The sequence below is a fragment of the Peromyscus eremicus genome, chromosome 3 (assembly GCF_949786415.1).
Source record: "Peromyscus eremicus chromosome 3, PerEre_H2_v1, whole genome shotgun sequence".
In the NCBI taxonomy this organism is placed as follows: Eukaryota; Metazoa; Chordata; class Mammalia; order Rodentia; family Cricetidae; genus Peromyscus; species Peromyscus eremicus.
Window position 1 is genome coordinate 66,497,575 of NC_081418.1, and position 18,111 is coordinate 66,515,685.

Genomic DNA, 18,111 nt, shown 5'->3' on the forward strand with positions numbered 1-18,111 from the left:
AGACTAATATACCCAGCAAAACTTTCGATCATCATAGACGGAGTGAACAAGACATTCCAAGACAAAACCAGATTTAAACAATACCTATCCACAAATCCAGCCCTACAGAAAGCACTAGAAGGAAAATTCCAACCTAAGGAAGTCAGATACACCCACGAAAACACAGGCAATAGATAACCCCACAGCAGTAAACCCCAAAGAAGAGAAGTACACACACACTACCACCAAAAGATAGCAGGAACTAACAATCACTGGTCACTAATATCCCTTAATATCAATGGACTTAATTCACCTATAAAAAGACACAGGCTAACAGAATGGATACGAAAGCATACCAGAAACACACCTCAATTTCAAAGATAGACACTACCTCAGAATAAGGCTGGGAAAAGTCTTTCCAATCAAATGGTCTTAAGAAGCAAGCTGGTGTAGCTATCCTAATATCCAACAAAATAGGCTTCAAACTAAAATCAATCAAAAGAGATCAAGAAGGACATTACATACTCATCACAGGAAAGATCCACCAAGATGAAGTTTCAATTCTGAACATTTATGCCCCAAACAGAAGGACACCCACATATGTAAAAGAAACCTTACTAAAGCTTAAATCACACATAAAACCCCACTTTTACCACTGGACAGATCTACAAAATCAAAACTTAACAGAAAAATAAGGGACTTAACTGATGTTATGACTCAAATGGACTTATTTGATATCTACAGAACATTCCATCCTAACAAAAAAGAATATACCTTCTTAGCACCCCATGGAACCTCTAAAATCGACCACATACTTGGCCACAATGCAAATCTCAACAGATACAAAAAAATGGAATAACTTCCTGTGTTCTATCAGACCACCATGATATAAAGTTAGATTTCAACAACAACAAAAATTACAGAAAGCCTACAATCTCATGGAAACTTAATAATGCTCAACTGAATCACCAATGGGTCAAGGAAGAAATAAAGAAAGTCTTCCTAGAGATCAATGAAAATGAATATACCACATACCCAAACTTATGGGACACTATGAAAGCAATGCTAAGAGGAAAATTCATAGCACTAAACGCCCATGTAAAAAAGTTGGAAAAATCTCACACTAGTGACTTAACAGCACACCTGAAAGCCCTAGAACAAGAAGCAGCAAAGTCACCCAGGAGGAATAGGTGCCAGGAAATAATCAAATTGAGAGCTGAAATCAATAAAATAGAAACAGAGAATACAAAGAATCAATGAAACAAAGAGTTGGTTCTTTGAGAAAATCAACAAGATAGGCAAGCCCTTATCCAAACTAACCAAAAGGCAGAGAAGAGAGAGAGAGAGAGAGAGAGAGAGAGAGAGAGAGAGAATCCAAATTAGCAAAATCAGAAATGAAAAGGGAGATATAACAACTAACATTGAGGAAATCCAGAGAACCATCAGGTCATACTTCAAAAACCTGTACTCCACAAAACTGGAAAATCTAAAAGAAATGGATACTTTTCTGGATAGGTACTACATACCTAAGTTAAATCAAGACCAGATAAACTATTTAAATAGACCAATAACCCCTAAGGAAATAGAAACAGTCATTAAAAGTCTCCCAACCAAAAAAAGCCCAGGACCAGATGGTTTCAGCACAGAATTCTACCAGATCTTCAAAGAAGAGATAATACCAATACTCTTTAAATTCTATTGTTCCACACAATAGAAACAGAAGGAACATTACCAAACTCCTTCTATGAGGCTACAATTACCCTGATTCCCAAGCCAAACAAAGAAAGAGAACTACAGACCAATCTCCCTCATGAACATCGATGCAAAAATACTCAATAAAATATTGGCAAACAGACTCCAAGAACACGTCAAAACAATTATCCACCATGATCAAGTAGGCTTCATCCCAGGGATGCAAGGGTGGTTCAACATACAAGAGTCTGTCAATGTAATACACCATATAAACAAATTGAAAGAAAAAAAAAAAACACATGATCATCTCACTAGATGTTTTTGATCAATTTAAAGAGTAAGTGAAACTGGACAGATAGTTACTTCAACCTGGAATCCCCCATTACAAACTGTCACCATTGAACTTTTTAATTAATCTATGTGGAGTATAGGTATTCTCTCACTAAAGACCAGAGCCTTTCATTTCAGCCATAGTAGCATGGGCCCAGAGCCAGGTTATGGGTCAGCCCACCCCAATATTCACCCCATCTGTGATCTGCTGGAGCATGTGAAGGAACCAGTTCTGTAGACCCAAAGTTGCAGGATCTCCACAACACAAGGCAACAGCAGGATAATCAAGAGGAGCTCCAGTGAGGGCCCAGCATAGGTAGTGTAGCAGAAACCAGAGGCCTCGAACCAGGTGACTTCGCAATGAACACTTGCAAGTAAAGATATATGGACAAAAGGGTTTACCGTGTGACTCACTGTGTCACACTGCAGCTTCCATGGTCAGATTCCCCCTCTTTTTCTTTTCTTTTTCCTTTTTCTCTTAAATTTTATGGGGTGGGGGTTGCAAGGGCAGAGGGAGGATACACAGGGAGGGGAAATGGATGAGATTGAGACGCATGATGTGAAAGACACAAAGAATAAAAAAAGAAAGTTACAAAACAAAACAAAAACCAAAACTTCAAGGTCCTGGGCCTGTGAGATGGCTCGGTGGGTAAAGGTGCTTGCTGCAAAGTCTGATAGCCTGAGTTCGATCCGTAGGATCCACATGATGGAATTTGTCCTCTGACTTCCACACGTACGTACACTATGCTATGTCTGTGTGTGTCACACAACTGTAAAAAGAAAAAAGGTGAAACTCTGAGTTCCTATACTGTGGAGTTGCATCTTCCAACATTTGTCCTTTAGAAGTCCAGTCCCGTGGCATGTTCTATGACTAGACAATAAAAGTATCAAATTACTGTATTGCCCATCACCTTGGACATCCCAGTAACTTTTTTTTTTGAGACAGGGTTTCTTTTGGAGCCTTTCCTGGAACTCACTCTGTAGCCCAGGCTGGCCTCGAACTCACAGAGATCCACCTGCCTCTGCCTCCTGAATGCTGGCTGGGATTACAGGTGTGCGCCACCACCGCCTGGCCCCAGTGACTTTTTAAAAGGCATTTAAACATCTTTAATTTTTTCTATTTTTTGTAAGTGTTGGTGTGGGAATGCCATTGTCATCAGACCTGTGGGGTGTGTGTGTGTGTGTGTTGTGTGATATTTTGTTTTCTGACAAATAAAGCTTGCCTGGAAATCAGAGGGTGGAGATAGCCACTAATCAACCATAGGGGCTGGGCAGTGGTGGCACACACTTTTAATCCTGGCACTTGGGAAGAGGACGCAGGAAGATCAGGAGTTCAAGGCCACTCTGGGCCACATGAGATTGAACCAGTCTAAAAGAGAAACAGAGCCTGGCAGCAGTGGTACACACCTTTAATCCCAGCACTAGGGAGGTGGAGACAGGAATATAAGACAGGTGGTGACAGGATCTCCAGCCCCCATTTGGTCTGAGGATTCGTAGAGGTAAGAAGTTTCTAGTGGCTACTGTTCTTCTTCTCTGAACTTTCAGCTTTCACCCTCGATATCTGACTATGGGTTTTTATTGTTAAGACTTTTAGGATCACGCTTCATGGGTGTGTCTGCCCCCACTGAGCACTCCTGTTTATAGGCATGGCTGGGACCCTGGATGGCTAATGTGGGTCCCTATGGTTGGAGAGCAAGTGCTTTTCTTGCTTGGGTTCTCTCCCCAGAACCTCTATTATAAACGTTTTAGTGTTAGAGACTGAACCCAGGCAAACTAGCAAAGGACTCTACCACTGAGCTACACTCCAGCCAAGTATTCTATAGAGACTATGATTTAGGAATTGTCATGTGATAGTGATACACATGACAGTATTTCAATATGGAAATTTTTGTTTTCTTTAAAACCTACCTACTAGTGCTATATAAAATAAAATTTGGAAAACAATTTTAGCTCAGAATAGGTTTAAGAAATGTACATGTTAGTTATAAGGACAGAAATAATTCAAAACACATAACTACATTGTGTGAACCAATGAGTTTTACTGATATTACTTATAGGAATATAGGTGAAGGGTTACTTACAGGAACAGAAATGACTCAAAGCCAGGTTCTTCACAGCCTGTCCCAGCACAGGGCACAGTTCACAAAGGCTGGTAACTTGAGGCTTGTACAGATTGATGTAGCTCATCATGCTGGAGGCTCTTTCAGGCAGCTCAGGTGGCTTGAACCTCTCTAGGCAGCTCAACTGATCCCCCCTTTTTTTATGTAGCTTGGCTGGTCTGTTTTCTCTGGGGCAGCTGGCCTCCTTTGATCCCTCGTAAGCAACTCAGCTTATCTCAACTCATTATTTCTTCATGGTACTCAACTTGCCATGGTAAATTATTTTTACAATGTACCTCTTGGGCTAGTGAGATGCCTCAGCAGGTTAAACCACTTGCCATGCAAGCTTGACCTGAGCTGGATCCCTGGAACCCACAGTGGAAGAAGACTCATGAAGGTTGCTCTCTGACCCCCCCCCCCCGGGGGGGGGGCTGCGATGGCCACACAAACACACAGAGTAAAAGAAAACTTTAAAAACGTACCTCTTGGTACACTTATGTGTTGACATGCATATGCGAGTTACCGACACAGTGGGCAAACACTTCAAAAATGAAGATGTTGGGTTCTAGAATAATTGGCAGCAAGCCACACATCTTTCCCAAACTGGAAACCTAGTAAGTTGTCTGGATTGTAACAAAATAATTTTATCTGTATAAAATATCTGTTTTTGGGGTTGGGGATTTAGCTCAGTGGTAGAGCGCTTGGCTAGCAAGCGCAGGGCCCTGGGTTCGGTCTTCAGCTCTTGAAAAAACAAAACAAACAAAAACAAACCCCCCAAAAAACCCAACCAACCAAACAAAAAATACCTGTTTTCTATCAGAAGGCTAAGGGGAACTGTCATGTGTGCACTCAGAACATTCAGGATTCATCTTCCCACGGACTTGACATACTTTTTATTGAAGTTCTGTAGATTGGAGAGTCACTCTACCTTTAATTGACTGTGGATTTAAATTCTCACCCCTTCTTTTTGAGACTGGGTCTCTGCATAGACCTGGCTCTCCTGGAACTCACTATGTATACCAGTCTGGCCTTGAACTTGCAGAGATGAATTTTACCTTTTTTTACCCATTATTTTGTGAAAACATTTACAAAAAGAGATTGTTGACATATTAATTTTATTAAGGCATGATACATTCTATAGTTGTCTGTCAAATCTTCAATATTTGAATTTTTTTTCAGCTTTTCATTTCTCACAAAATGATGATGTAAATTTTGTCTACACATTGACTTTCCTGATTTTGGAAAACTTCTTCAGAGTATAATTTGAAGATGAGACTAAGGACTAATTTTTTTTCTGGCTCTGATATTTGTTGACAAACTGTTAAATGTTTTGAAAAGTCAGGACATTATTTTGGTCCCTCTGACCAGATCCTAACTTAAATTCTTAAAAACACAAACCTCATTAATGTCATTATGGCTCAATACAGAAACAGAATCCAGCCAAATGCAGGGCACTCTGTGACATATTTTATTTTCTTGCAAGAGACTTGGTTTTGAAGGGAGGAGGGAATATCTCAATTATAGAAATAATGGCTATTGTGGCCATAGAACTGATGTCTCATCCCGGAGTGTATCTTATCCCTGAGGTCCTTCTGTTCTTCTTGGATGGAATCATGTAAACGCTTCTGTGCCATAGACTTTGAAAAGGAGTTCCTAAGATCTAGCAGGTTGGTCTGAGGCTTGGGCACTCCAGCTCTAGGAATCCACGCCCAAATAGGTCTTGTTTCTTCATTGCTTTCCATGTCCATATCAAAAAATTCTGGTTTACTTAAAAAGTGGTCAAAAGTGAAATCATCCATATCTGTTCTGTTATGTAGAATATTAGACTTACTGAGGCGAACAGGGTTCTGGCACATAGTATATGGGTCACGGAAGGCAGATTTAAGTGGTTCATAGTCAATGTAGTGGTTTGACTTAGAGCAGGTTATGGGTAGGGGTTTCACTGCCAGCTGTCTCCAGTACAAGTCTTCTGTCTTTTTGGTGTCTGTGATCTTTGGAAATGATTTTAGGTCATAAAGGTTAGTCAGATCTTTTGTTGGATAACAAGTTGGGAGTGTATAGGTAGACATCAAGCCTTGTTCTTCCTTAATCTTCTCTTCGATATCCTGGTTTTTATGGGTAATTCCAGGCAGGAGGTTATCATTCATTGCCATCATTTCTGTAGAACTGGGTATGAATGTATGGAAAGCACACAAAGCTCTAGGGGTACAATCTGGACAAGAAGGTGGGCCCTGCACCGTAGCCTCCAGAGGTCGTTGGTTCTGAATAAGTCGGGCAATTCGACCTTCCAAAGGTCTGGGAGGTTTTAAGGCAGGATGGAATTTTTCTTGCTATACCAGTGGAATAAAGGGGAGAAAAAAAATCAATGATTAATAAATAGCAGGCCTATTTCATACCTGTTTTCACTATCAGTAAGTAAGAGATAGGTGGAAGTTTATACACTAAGATTCTTTGGTATTTATTTGAATACATTGAAATTTGGGTCCAAATAAGTACATTTTTTCTCTTTTACTGGCTTTTGGTAAAATGGAAAGTATATATGTTTTATTTGGCTATAGGCAAGCTTTCTTGTGTAGGAATTCTCAGCTTTCAGAATTTCAAAGATACAAAAGGACTCACTAAAACTTATGAGATCAGGATTTCAGTAACTATCCTGTGCAGTTATTTAAATCATGTAGGCAAGGCAAGTGTTCTTAAGCCTAGGTTGAATCGGAATCACCTTCAGAGCTGACAGAGAGTGGAGTTCTTAAGCGTTAGTTTTAAGACTAGGACTTTCAAGGTGTACAGTGGGGTTCTGGGATCTCCTTGTTTTGGGAGGGTGTGTAAGAGGGAACAAACCCGTGCACTCTGAGTTATCCTCCCAACTCAGGAACATTCATTATAACAAGTGTCTCAGGTGCTTTGAGAAGCACTGTCCGAGGTGTTCAGTCTTACTGGTCTGCTTACTGGTTTTAGGGACTGAGCACAGGGCCTTGCACATGCCAAGCACATGCTCTGCCACTGAGCTGTGTCCACTGCCCCATCTGTGCTTCCTTTGGAGCTGTTTTTAAAGTATGGATTCAATCAGGCTTGGAAACTGCAAAAATAGGAAGCATATTCAGGATACTATTACTGGAGCTATGTGGGCAGGAGAAGGAAGAGGTGGCCTGTAAGGGCATAGATAGTGACATGTGTCCTATATTGTGGCAGAGGCTTGAATGATGCATTTGTTTTGACAAATACACATTTATGATTTGTACAATTTTATCGAATGTATACTTTACATTGAACGAAAAACAGAAAAAAATTTTAACTCTGGTAAATGGTATGCATGTCAAATCTTAAGGGACAAGGTTATACTAAAGTCTGTACTTCACTCTAAAATGAGTAAAAATAATAAAAATATTGATGAATGGTTAGAGGGAATAGATTACACAAAAGATTAAGTATAATAAAGTGTTGATAAACTATAACTGGTGTGTATACAGGTCTTAAATGAAAATTATTTCTGTATGTTTGAAAATTTTTTTTAATAATATGCTAAAGAAAACACCAAAAAGCAGTATATACATTTCATATATATCAGGAGAAAAGTAATGATGATGAGTGTGTGTGTGGGAGGGGCAGGGATGTAGTTCAGTTGGTTGAATATTTACTTACAATCTTAAACTGGACATAGTGACAAGAGTCTGTGACTCGAGCATTAGGGAAATAGACACAAGACTGGGAGTTCAAGGTCATCCTAGGCTACATAGAAAGTCTGAGGCCAGCCTGGGCTACATGACAGAAAGTGGTGGTCAAAATAGTAACAGTATTCCGAGAAAGAGGCAGGTAGATCTCTGAGTTCCAGGCCAGCCTGGTCTACAAAGTGAGTTCCAGGACAGGCTCCAAAGCTATACAGAGAAACTCTGTCTCAAAAAAAACCCTGTCTCAAAAAAAAAAAAAAACCCAAAATAAATAAATAGAAAGAAAGAATGAAAGAAAGAAAAATAGTAAGAGTATAATGGACTTAAAGAATAAGGGAATTTGGACCATCCCTTTGGATTATCCTAGTTGGAGGAATTTCTATACCGGATAATAGTTATAACCTTTAGCTAATCAAAGTTTAGTAAATATACTATGAGGCGAAGAAAGACCCCAACTTTCTTACAGGTTTACTACATCTGTCATTAAAGAAAAGGATATCAGATTTTTAATAGTGTCTGCTATAGCCTTCAGTACTTTTTTCTTTTGATGTATCACAGGCTGCCTTTCAACTTGGTATGCAACTGACCATGACCTTCAACTCTTGAACCTATCACCTCTACTTTTCAAGTTCTGGAATTATAGGTATGTGCTACCATGCCTAGATTATGAGGTGCTGAGAAATCTAACCAGGATTTCGTGCATGCTAAGGTAGGACACTACCAACTGAACAACATCTCTAGCTCTAGTACTTGTATTTCATTCAGACAAAAGATTCACAGGGATTTTTATCACCACTAAAATATGCTTTCCTGGAGTTGCTCGTGTATGTTGAGCACCCCTCAGTGTCAGAGCATATATCTAATCCAACAGAGAGCGCCCATTGCAAGTGTAAAATGAAAACAATTAAAAGCCCTATGGTGGCTGATAAAGCACAGATTATGGACCCAGTTCAGGTGTTGGTATCCCCTTCACAAATGCTTAAACAAATACGAAATTAAAGTTCTCAGTGTGATCTAAAAATAACCCATATTTTCATATGCTTACAGTTTTATATATATTTTCATAATTTATAGCTTTGAAAATTATGTTTTCAAAATTTATATTTATACAAGATAAACCAACACGTGAATATTAAGTCATTTCACATTATTTATATAATTGATCTAACAGATTATATATTTTGTTACAGGGATTGATAATTTCTTTCAAGCCATTTATTTAATCAATTCTCTATTAATATAGTCAAAAAACTTATTGGCTTTTGATTGTAATTCAGCCAACTCTCAATTATTATGATTACCAGGAAGAAGTCATTTTCTTCAAAAGTAATGGAATGTGTAAGATACACAAATCTGCAAAGATCCAAAATTTATTAGAAATCATGAAATTACTAGCTAAGCTTTACTCATCATAAGCAAATTCTTTTGTGAATTATTTTACCAACAGTAGCATAATAGGAAAAAAAAGTTTAAAAAAAAGTACTGTGAAGTTTAGTTTTTCCAAATAGTGACAAGGGTACCCAAATCAATTCCAGTAAATTCAGAGTTATCTTTCAAAACCAATTAGATTTTCTTTTTGTTTAGGTGGCCACCAATATTCAAGACACATAACATGTGAAAAGCAAGGAGACAAGGGCTGGGTATTCTCCTCCAAATAACTGAGAGTTGACTTACAGGCTGTGGGTCAAATCCTATCTGTCCAGTTAGCTCTGCTACCTCCTTTTCATGGTAATCATCCAGCTCAAGGGGGCTCATGGGCCCTAGACCTTAATGGAAACATTGTCTTATTATTTTGGTAGAGTGAATGAAGAATGGTTATTAAACTACACTTTAAGTAGGAAAACCTACCAGTTCTCTTTATCATCATATTAGAATCAATAAAATAAAAACCAGCCCTACCTCCCTGCTACCCACTTAAGAGAGAAACTGAGCTCTCCCACTAATTTGGATTAGTTTTTATAATGAGTAACAGGGCAGAACACCAGAAGATGGAAGACTGTGATAGATAGCATTTGTTGAGTGTTCCTTTTTTGTTCTCATTACTTATACTAGTGTGAACTCATACCTGTAAAATCATTAGTATATGAAGTGATCCAGTGGGACCTCTCAAGATTTCTTTGTATATTGGCTTCCTTTGCAGAGTTCACAGCATCCCATGGATTCAAAGATGTGTTAGGAGCAAAGGTTTTAGGAGGTTTTGGGTAGAATACTGGCTTGTTTTTCTCAACACATTTAGGAAACTAGAATATGAACATAAAGGTTGTTGTTATTAATTGTATCTACCCGAATAAGGGCTGGTTCACTGTCCCAGCTGGCAAGCAGTTGAGGTCACTTCCTTTATTAATTACCATATTTGAGCCAGGGATGGTGGCTGTAACTATAACCACATTTTATCAAGGGGATGCTAACATCTCTTCTAAAAGTCTCTGAGAACTTAGGTTGGAGTTTGTCCCTGAATATTCTACTTCCAGTATGATTTCATCAGACCTACAGAGGGTTCTGTGCGCTGCTGGTTGACTTGACCCAAAGTGGCTGCTTCTGTCTTACATCCTTCAAAGGAAACTGCATGATGTTGGCTCTGGCTTTCTCACAAAGGCCTAAGACACTCAAATTCAACTAGAATGGTCATTCTTTATGTATAACTGTAGTTTTAGTTTGTATTCTCTAAAGGGATGTGCATGTAAACGTGGCTGGATGCGTTTTAGTGTGGATCTGTTTAGTCAGTACCTGGATGTACATATTTGTGGCAGGAAAGAAGGATCACCAAAGGCAAACGTGGTCCGGGAGCACACTGGCCGGTACAAGAAAGAAGGGTCACCAAAGGCAAACATGGTCCAGGAGCACACTGGCCGGTACAAGAAAGAAGGGTCACCAAAGGCAAACGTGGTCCAGGAGCACACTGGCCGGTACAAGAAAGAAGGGGTAAAGGCAAATGACTACAGACAACTGTTTTAAAAAAGTTAAGACAAAACTGCTTGGAAGTTCACTGGAGGTTCTAGTTGAATGGAGAAGTGAGGCCAGAAGCAGGGTGGGAAGGAGGGAGGTGAGAGAGGGGTCGTGTTATGTCATGCCACAGCAACTAGGCAGAGATATGAAGACAAAACCCTGCAGAAACAGAGGTAGGGTGGAGGTGGACAGTATGGAGCATTATGAACATTATGCCACTTGTTGCCTGCAAGCCAAGCCCACCTTTAATGTTTGCAGGGTCTGGGGCTTAAAGTACAGATGGAAACCTACGATTTGTCTAAACAGCTCAGTGGAAATCAATAAATAAACTACTATCTACTTTGAGGTGCCATTTTAACAACCTGGAAAAGCAGTTCCAAATTAAGACTTGTTAGTCTGTTACCAGTTTTGCACCAAGACCTGGTGGTGGCTCAGGAAGATCCCGATGCTGCACTTAGCCTTAGGTCCTTGTAGTACTCCCTTCTCCTTGCTCCATCCTCCCATCACTCCCATTCTACCCAATAGTCATCTCGGGCTAGCCCTTTACCCTAGAGCTGTATACAGCTGGGGATATATTAACTTTTAAAGATGGATACAAAGACTAGACTGGTGTGGAGTGGGAAACAAGAACATGGGTTGCAGATGGATACAGCCTCCTTACTCTGTAAAGTCCCAGCCCCACAGGAAGGACCACAGCAAGAGGAAGGGCAAGTTCTAGGCCCAAGGATGATACTGTTGCTAGCATTCTGGTAATGTTGAAGCAACTCTCATGTTTTGTTTTGTTTTGTTTTGTTTTTTCTGTTTGGAGGCCTGCCACTCAGCTCCCAAATAAATACACAGAGACGTATTCTTACTTATGAATGCCCAGCTTTAGCTTGGCTTGTTTCTAGCCAGCTTTTCTAACTTAAATTATCCCATTTCCTTTAACTATGTTTTGCCTGAGGGCTTTTTACCTTTCTTTATTCTATATATCTTTCTTTACTTCTTACTCCATGGCTGGCTGTGTTGCTGGCCCCTGGTGTCCTCCTCTTCTCTTTTTTCTCGCTCCTCACTCTTCTTTTAAGCTTAGATTTCTTCTATTTATTCTCTCTGACTGTTAGCCGCCTAGCCTTTCTCCTGCCTAGCTATTGGACTTTCAGCTCTTTATTATATAAATTAAGTGTTTTAGACAGGCAAGGTAACACAGCTTTACAGAGTTAAATGCAACATAAAAGAATGCAACACATCTTTGCATCATTAAACAAATATTCCACAGCATAGACAAATGTAACAGGTCTTAAACTAATATTCCACACCATCTCTCCCTTTTTGTCTAAATAAAAATGGAAGTTTTTAACTTTAACATAGTGAAATATATACAACAAAACAGTTATCAAGTAAGAATTACATTTACAATATTCAGTCCATTTGTATTTAGCAAATTCAGAGAAAATACTCCACTATCTATCTTATCTTAATGATTCCAAAGTTGTATATCTAATTTACTTATGATTCCAAAGTTGTATATCTAATTTACTTTCTATCATAACTAAGAAAAACTATAACTACATTTAATCTTTAACTCCATCAAAGACCCCAGAAGGATGTAATATTACCTAACAACAGAGACATCTGGATAGTCACCCAAAGTTCCTCTGCAATGTTGGGGCATCCATCTTTGGCCTAACGGCTTAGAATGTCTGGCAGACTTTTCAGTGGGGCAGGAAATCTGAAGGACTGTCTTGCCTTGTCTTGGCAAGTGTCAACTCATTTTCCTGTGTCCCGCTTGGTACAGCACACCGTCAGCAGTCAAGGCAAGTGCAGTTTCTTTCCCAAATGGCTAGCCTTGCCACATTGAAAGAAAACTCCATATGGAGTTTCTTTGTTGCCCATCATCTTTTGATGAAGTAAATTTGTGCTGCCAAGAGCAGATAGATGTATCTCATTGTCATGAAAAACCTTGTGTTATTAAACACCTTAAATGCCATATTCTGTAGGCCTTTGAAGTGTTTGAAAATCATCTGTCTGTCTAAAATATACCTGCTTAACCTTGAAAGTATGCCTAATATGACTACAAGTTTGATTATTATAGATTAACTACTAACCTCATTTCTTAATTATACATTGCATTTTAAAATGAGCTGCATAAGCATGATACCCCAAACAAGTATAGAAACATACATACAGTATTACAAAAATAACTTTAAATTTGTAGCAATATACCAAGATCCATACCAATGTCAAATATTTGAGATTAATGCTTGTCTTTTTATCCTATATTCCTATATTCCCGAAATGATAACAAACACCCATAAGCCACTAACTAACCAACAACCACCCACCCCACCTCTTGGGAATGTGGGCGTTGTCTTTTCTAGACTGCTTCCTATTGTCTGTAGGCAAAGGCATCATTAGGGGTCCCTGAGAAAATTGAGATAATGGTCAAGTCCTGAAAAGAACAACTGAAAACTTTGTTGATATATATCACCTGTCAAGATTCAGGAGGGCCGGGTGGTGGTGCACGCCTTTAATCCAAGCACTTGGGAGGCAGAGCCAGGTGGATCTCTGTGAGTTCAAGGCCAGCCTGGCCTACAGAGCGAGATCTAGGACAGGCACCAAAACTACAAGGAGAAACCCTGTCTTGAAAAACCAACAAAACAAACAAACAAACAAACAAACAAAAAGATTCAAGAGGTCTCCCCCAATCAAACCTGATCCATCTTAATCTGTAAATTTGTGCTGCCAAGAGCACAATGAATCCACAGCCTTTTGTTTCCTATGGAAACAAAAGCATAATCTCATCCCCAAAGCATTTTTGACTTCCATTTGACAAATACATTTTTTGACTTCCATTTTAAAGTTAAGGCATTCTTAAAATATCTAGGCTGGTTTATTTCAGCTGTCCCTCTTTCAATCCCATGTCTCTTAGCAGCTGTCCTTTGCTTATCAGCAATCCAAAAATCAAAATTAATACAACAACATACAGGATCCAGATTCCCTGTGTCTTTCCCATCTCTACCTGGCTTCTTCTCCTTTTTTTTTTAATTGCTTTGCTTCTCTCTTTAAAGACTTTGCTTTATTATTTTTAAACTATTTCTTTCTATGACTGTCTATACCCCTTTCTTTCCTTTCTTAAGCCTACACACATTGTTAAACACAAACTAACCTGTTTAGAGTTTTTTCTGTCTGGATCTGTCATTACTGTGTGTCTCTATCCTTTCTATCCTTTTCTGACTTCAAGAGCCTTTAAACTGCCAAGTGGCTTGGCTAGGACCTCCACTGCAGCTTTGGCAGCTGGCTCTGCCCGCTTCTCAGGTCTTTGGGAGCCAAGCCTAAAGCTTGCAGGCTGGTAGGAGGGAGGTGACTGAGCACTGCATTCAACCCCCTAGCTTTGGAAACCCAGTGCCCTGCACTGTGGCAGGTGTTTTTATTCAGTTTACTGTTTCTATTTAGCGCTGCCTGCTGAACAGCAGTGCCTCTTAAAGGAGCTGTGTCCTCTTTCTTTCCTTTCTTTCTTTCTTTCCTTTCTTTTCTTTCTTTTCTTTTCTTTCTTTTCTTTCTTTGTTTTTTTTTCCAGCTTTCTCAGGCCCTAAGTAGATATTTGATCCTCATGTTGGTATGCCAAAATGTTGTTTTTTTTTTTTTTTTTAACTGTTTGGGGGCCTACCACCCAGCTCCCAAAGAAATACATGGAGACTTATTCTTACTTATGAATGCCTGGCCTTAGCTTGGCTTGTTTCTAGCCAACTTTTCTTAAATTATCCGGTCTACCCTTTGCCTCTGGGCTTTTTACCTTTCTTTATTCTATATATCTTTCTTTCCTTCTTACTTTGTGGCTATCTGTGTGGCTGTGTGGCTGATCCCTGGCGTCCTCCTTTTCTCGCTCCTCACTCTTCTTTCATGCCTAGATTTCTTCTCCTATTTATTCTCTCTGCCTTACAGCCCCGCCTAACCCTTTCTTGCCTAGCTTTATTATACACCAATTAGGTGTTTTAGGCAGGCAAAGTAACACAGCTTTACAGAGTTAAAGAAATGCAGTATAAAAGAATGCAACACATTTTTGCATCATTAAACAAATATTCCACAACATAAACAAATGTAACATATCTTAAACTAATATTCTACAACATTCTCATTTTAGGTAAGTGGAGAACTCATGTAAAAAGCACTTGTAAGCCGGGCAGTGGTGGCGCATGCCTTTAATCCCAGCACTCGGGAGGCAGAGCCAGGCGGATCTCTGTGAGTTCAAGGCCAGCCTGATTTATAGAGCGAGATCCAGGACAGGCACCAAAACTATAGAGAGAAACCCTGCCTCAAAAAACAAAAAACAAACAAACAAACAAAAAAGAAATATTAAATAGGGGCTGGAGAGGTGCCTCAGAGGTTAAGAGCACTGGCTGTTCCTCCAGAGGACCTGAGTTCAATTCCCAGTAACCACATAGTGGCTAACAACCATCTGTAAAGGGATCCGGTGCCCTCTTCTGGCCTGCAGGAAACATGCAGCTAGAACACTGTATACACAATAAATAAATCTTTAAAAAAAGAAATATTAAATAAGTACCTTAATATACCATTAATTAATCTATGGCTTGCTTACTCAGGGGGTAAAGAAAGCCCCTTTAAAAATATTTTTAAGTTGGCCGGGCGGTGGTGGCACACGCCTTTAATCCCAGCACTTGGGAGGCAGAGCCAGGCGGATCTCTGTGAGTTCGAGGCCAGCCTGGGCTACCAAGTGAATTCCAGGAGAGGTGCAAAGCTACACAGAGAAACCCTGACTCGAAAGACCAAAAAAAAATATTTTTAAGTATTTAATTATTGAATTTTATTTGTGTGTATATAAACAGTGTATGTGTGTGCTTGTGTGAGTTTATGTGTACCACCTCTGTGTAGGAGCCCACAGAAGCCAGAAGGGGGCGGTGGATCACCTGGAACTAGAGTTACAGGCATTTGCAGATGCTCGGAAACAAAGCCCTCTGTGTTTCCTTCTTCCAATACTGTCCTAAGAGCCTAGGCTAATGTACTTTATACTGGCTGAACCAATCATCACCTGCTGAAATGCAGTCTAGGACACAAGAAAAGAAATAGGAAATGCAAGATGAGTGTCATGGGTGGCGTCTTGGCAGGGGTTAATAACCAGGAAACATTTGAGTGGCAAGTCTGTTAAGGTGATGCTGTTCTGAGGGGCTAGTGAGCGAGGAGCTGATGGCAGTCATGGCAGGTGTTCCCTGGGGAAGGGTACCTGCAGCATAGAACATGTGCCCAACAAAGGTAAGCACAGGCAGGAAGGACTTCAATTGCTGGCACGTTTCTTTCTAGGAAGACGCTCCAGTTTACAAGAGTGATGCTATGTTTTCAGTTTTCATATATTTCAGCCCACAAAATATATGTAACTCAGTAATTTGTGTGTGACCAGTGGAGGTCAGGTGTTCTACTGTTGCCCTCGAGACGGGGCCTCTCACTGAGCCTGGAGCTAGACCAGCAGCTAGAGCCTTAGTAACTAACCTTCCTGCCTCTGTCCCATTCTCTGCACAGGGATACAGGCTTGCACACACCACATCTGGCTCTTGATGTGAGTGTTGGGATGGGAACTCAAGTCCTCATGCCTGTACAGAAAGTGCTCCTATCTGTTGAGCCATCTTCCCAGGACCATAGCTCAATAATTTTTAATAAACACATATTAAATCACGACATTAAATATAGAATTATGTGAAAAGTTCTGAGGGCTCTGTACTGGGCACCCAAACTCCATAAATCTCCATTAAAACATTAGTAAATCATGCAGTGGTGATATACTAGAGGAAATTTTAGAACCTTTTCCTTTGGTTGTGCTTTAGTGTAGAATGATAGGGCTTACTCAGGTTTAGCAGGGAGTAAGACAGGGCTTATTGTAGATACTACGTCATCCTCTGGAAGGACTTTAGCATTTTCAGACACTAGTTCTTTATTGCATCCTATTTCATTTAATTACACTATCACACTAATAAATATGATTGTGAACTTTGATTATTTACATATGGAATGAAAAAGACACAGATGGGAACAAATGAAGTGGCAGATTTTTCTGGCATCTGGTTGGACATTCTATAGTATGTATGAGTCACGAGTCCTTGAACAGGCCTTCCTGCTTGAGGCCAACCCCAGAGAAAGATGAGGTGTTTCAAATGTGCAGGAGAGGGTGAGAGCCACAGCTCCAGTGATAGGAAGGGCTGGCTGGTGCTGTACAAACTCTAACGCAAGTAAGATCTGGGAAGAAAAACAAAGACCTTTGACCTCCCCTAGTCAAGTGGCAAGGGGAGGGAAATGGGAGAGGAGTAGTTCAGGGTATTACCCTGAGTTCAGGGAAAGTAAAAGATGAGGACTGGAGAGGTGGCTCAGAGGTTAGAATCACCAGCTGCTCTCGCAGAGGACCAGGGTTTCGTTCCCAGCACTCAGATGGCTAGACCAGCAGCTAGAGCCTTAGTAACTAAGTTTCAGGATATACAATACACTTTTCTGACCTCCACAGGCATCAGACATGCACATGGCACACATGTATGCAGGCAAACATGCATAGATATAAAACCAAAAATAAACAAAAGATGAGCCATGGTGTACCTGAAGGGACTCTGGCCAGCTTGAGCTTGACGAGCATGGCTCCGGCAGGTCTTGCCTTTCTGTCTGATTCCCTCTGTCTTGCTAAAAACTGTTAGGTCACATTCCTAAAGCTAGTCATCAAGGTCTAGTCCCTTATAGACCACTTCTTCCTCCTGAGGCTGACCACCAAGGTCCAGCTATTGAAGTATTGAAGTCCAGCAATAAGAAGCCCCCTTTGACCTTTTTAATAAGAACTTTAAATCTCTAAAGAAAGAAATTGAAGAAGATATCAGAAAATGGAAGGATCTCTCCCATGCTCATGGATAGGTAGGATTAACATAGTAAAAATGGCAATCTTACCAAAAGCAATCTACAGATTCAATGCAATCCCCATCAAAATTCCAACACAATTCTTCACAGACTTGGAAAGAAAAATACTCAACTTCATATGGAAAAACAAAAGACCCAAGATAGCTAAAAGAATCCTGTATAATAAAGCAACCTCTGGAGGCATCACCATCCCTGACCTCAAGCTCTACTATAGAGCTATAGTAATAAAAACAGCTTGGTACTGGTATAAAAACCGACATACAGAACAATGGAATTGAATTGAAGACCCTGACATTAATCCACACACATATGAACACCTGATTTTTTAATTTTTTTATTTTATAATTTAATTTAATTTTACATATCAGCCATGGATTCCCCTGTCCTCCCTCCTCCTGTACCCCCCTTCCCTCCCCCAGCCCATCCCCCATTCCCATCTCCTCCAGGGCAAGGACTCCCCTGGGGATTCAGCTTAGCCTGGTAGATTCAGTCCAGGCAGGTCCAGTCCCCTCCTCCCT

At 40.1% G+C, this 18,111-nt stretch overlaps 1 protein-coding gene across 1 annotated transcript in view; it reads right to left on the reverse strand.

Moving 5' to 3' along the window:
- Positions 1–5,198: 5,198 nt before the first annotated feature.
- The window catches only part of Spmip4 (sperm microtubule inner protein 4), a 39,141-nt gene continuing 26,228 nt past the window's right edge, over positions 5,199–18,111 (reverse strand). The window contains exons 8-10 of the mRNA XM_059257834.1: positions 9,831–10,005; positions 9,440–9,531; positions 5,199–6,430 (exon numbers count right to left, since the gene is read on the reverse strand). Of these exons, the coding sequence (XP_059113817.1) occupies positions 5,615–6,430; positions 9,440–9,531; positions 9,831–10,005 (1,083 nt within the window). The 3' untranslated portion in view covers positions 5,199–5,614. The remainder of the gene's footprint in view (positions 6,431–9,439; positions 9,532–9,830; positions 10,006–18,111) is intronic.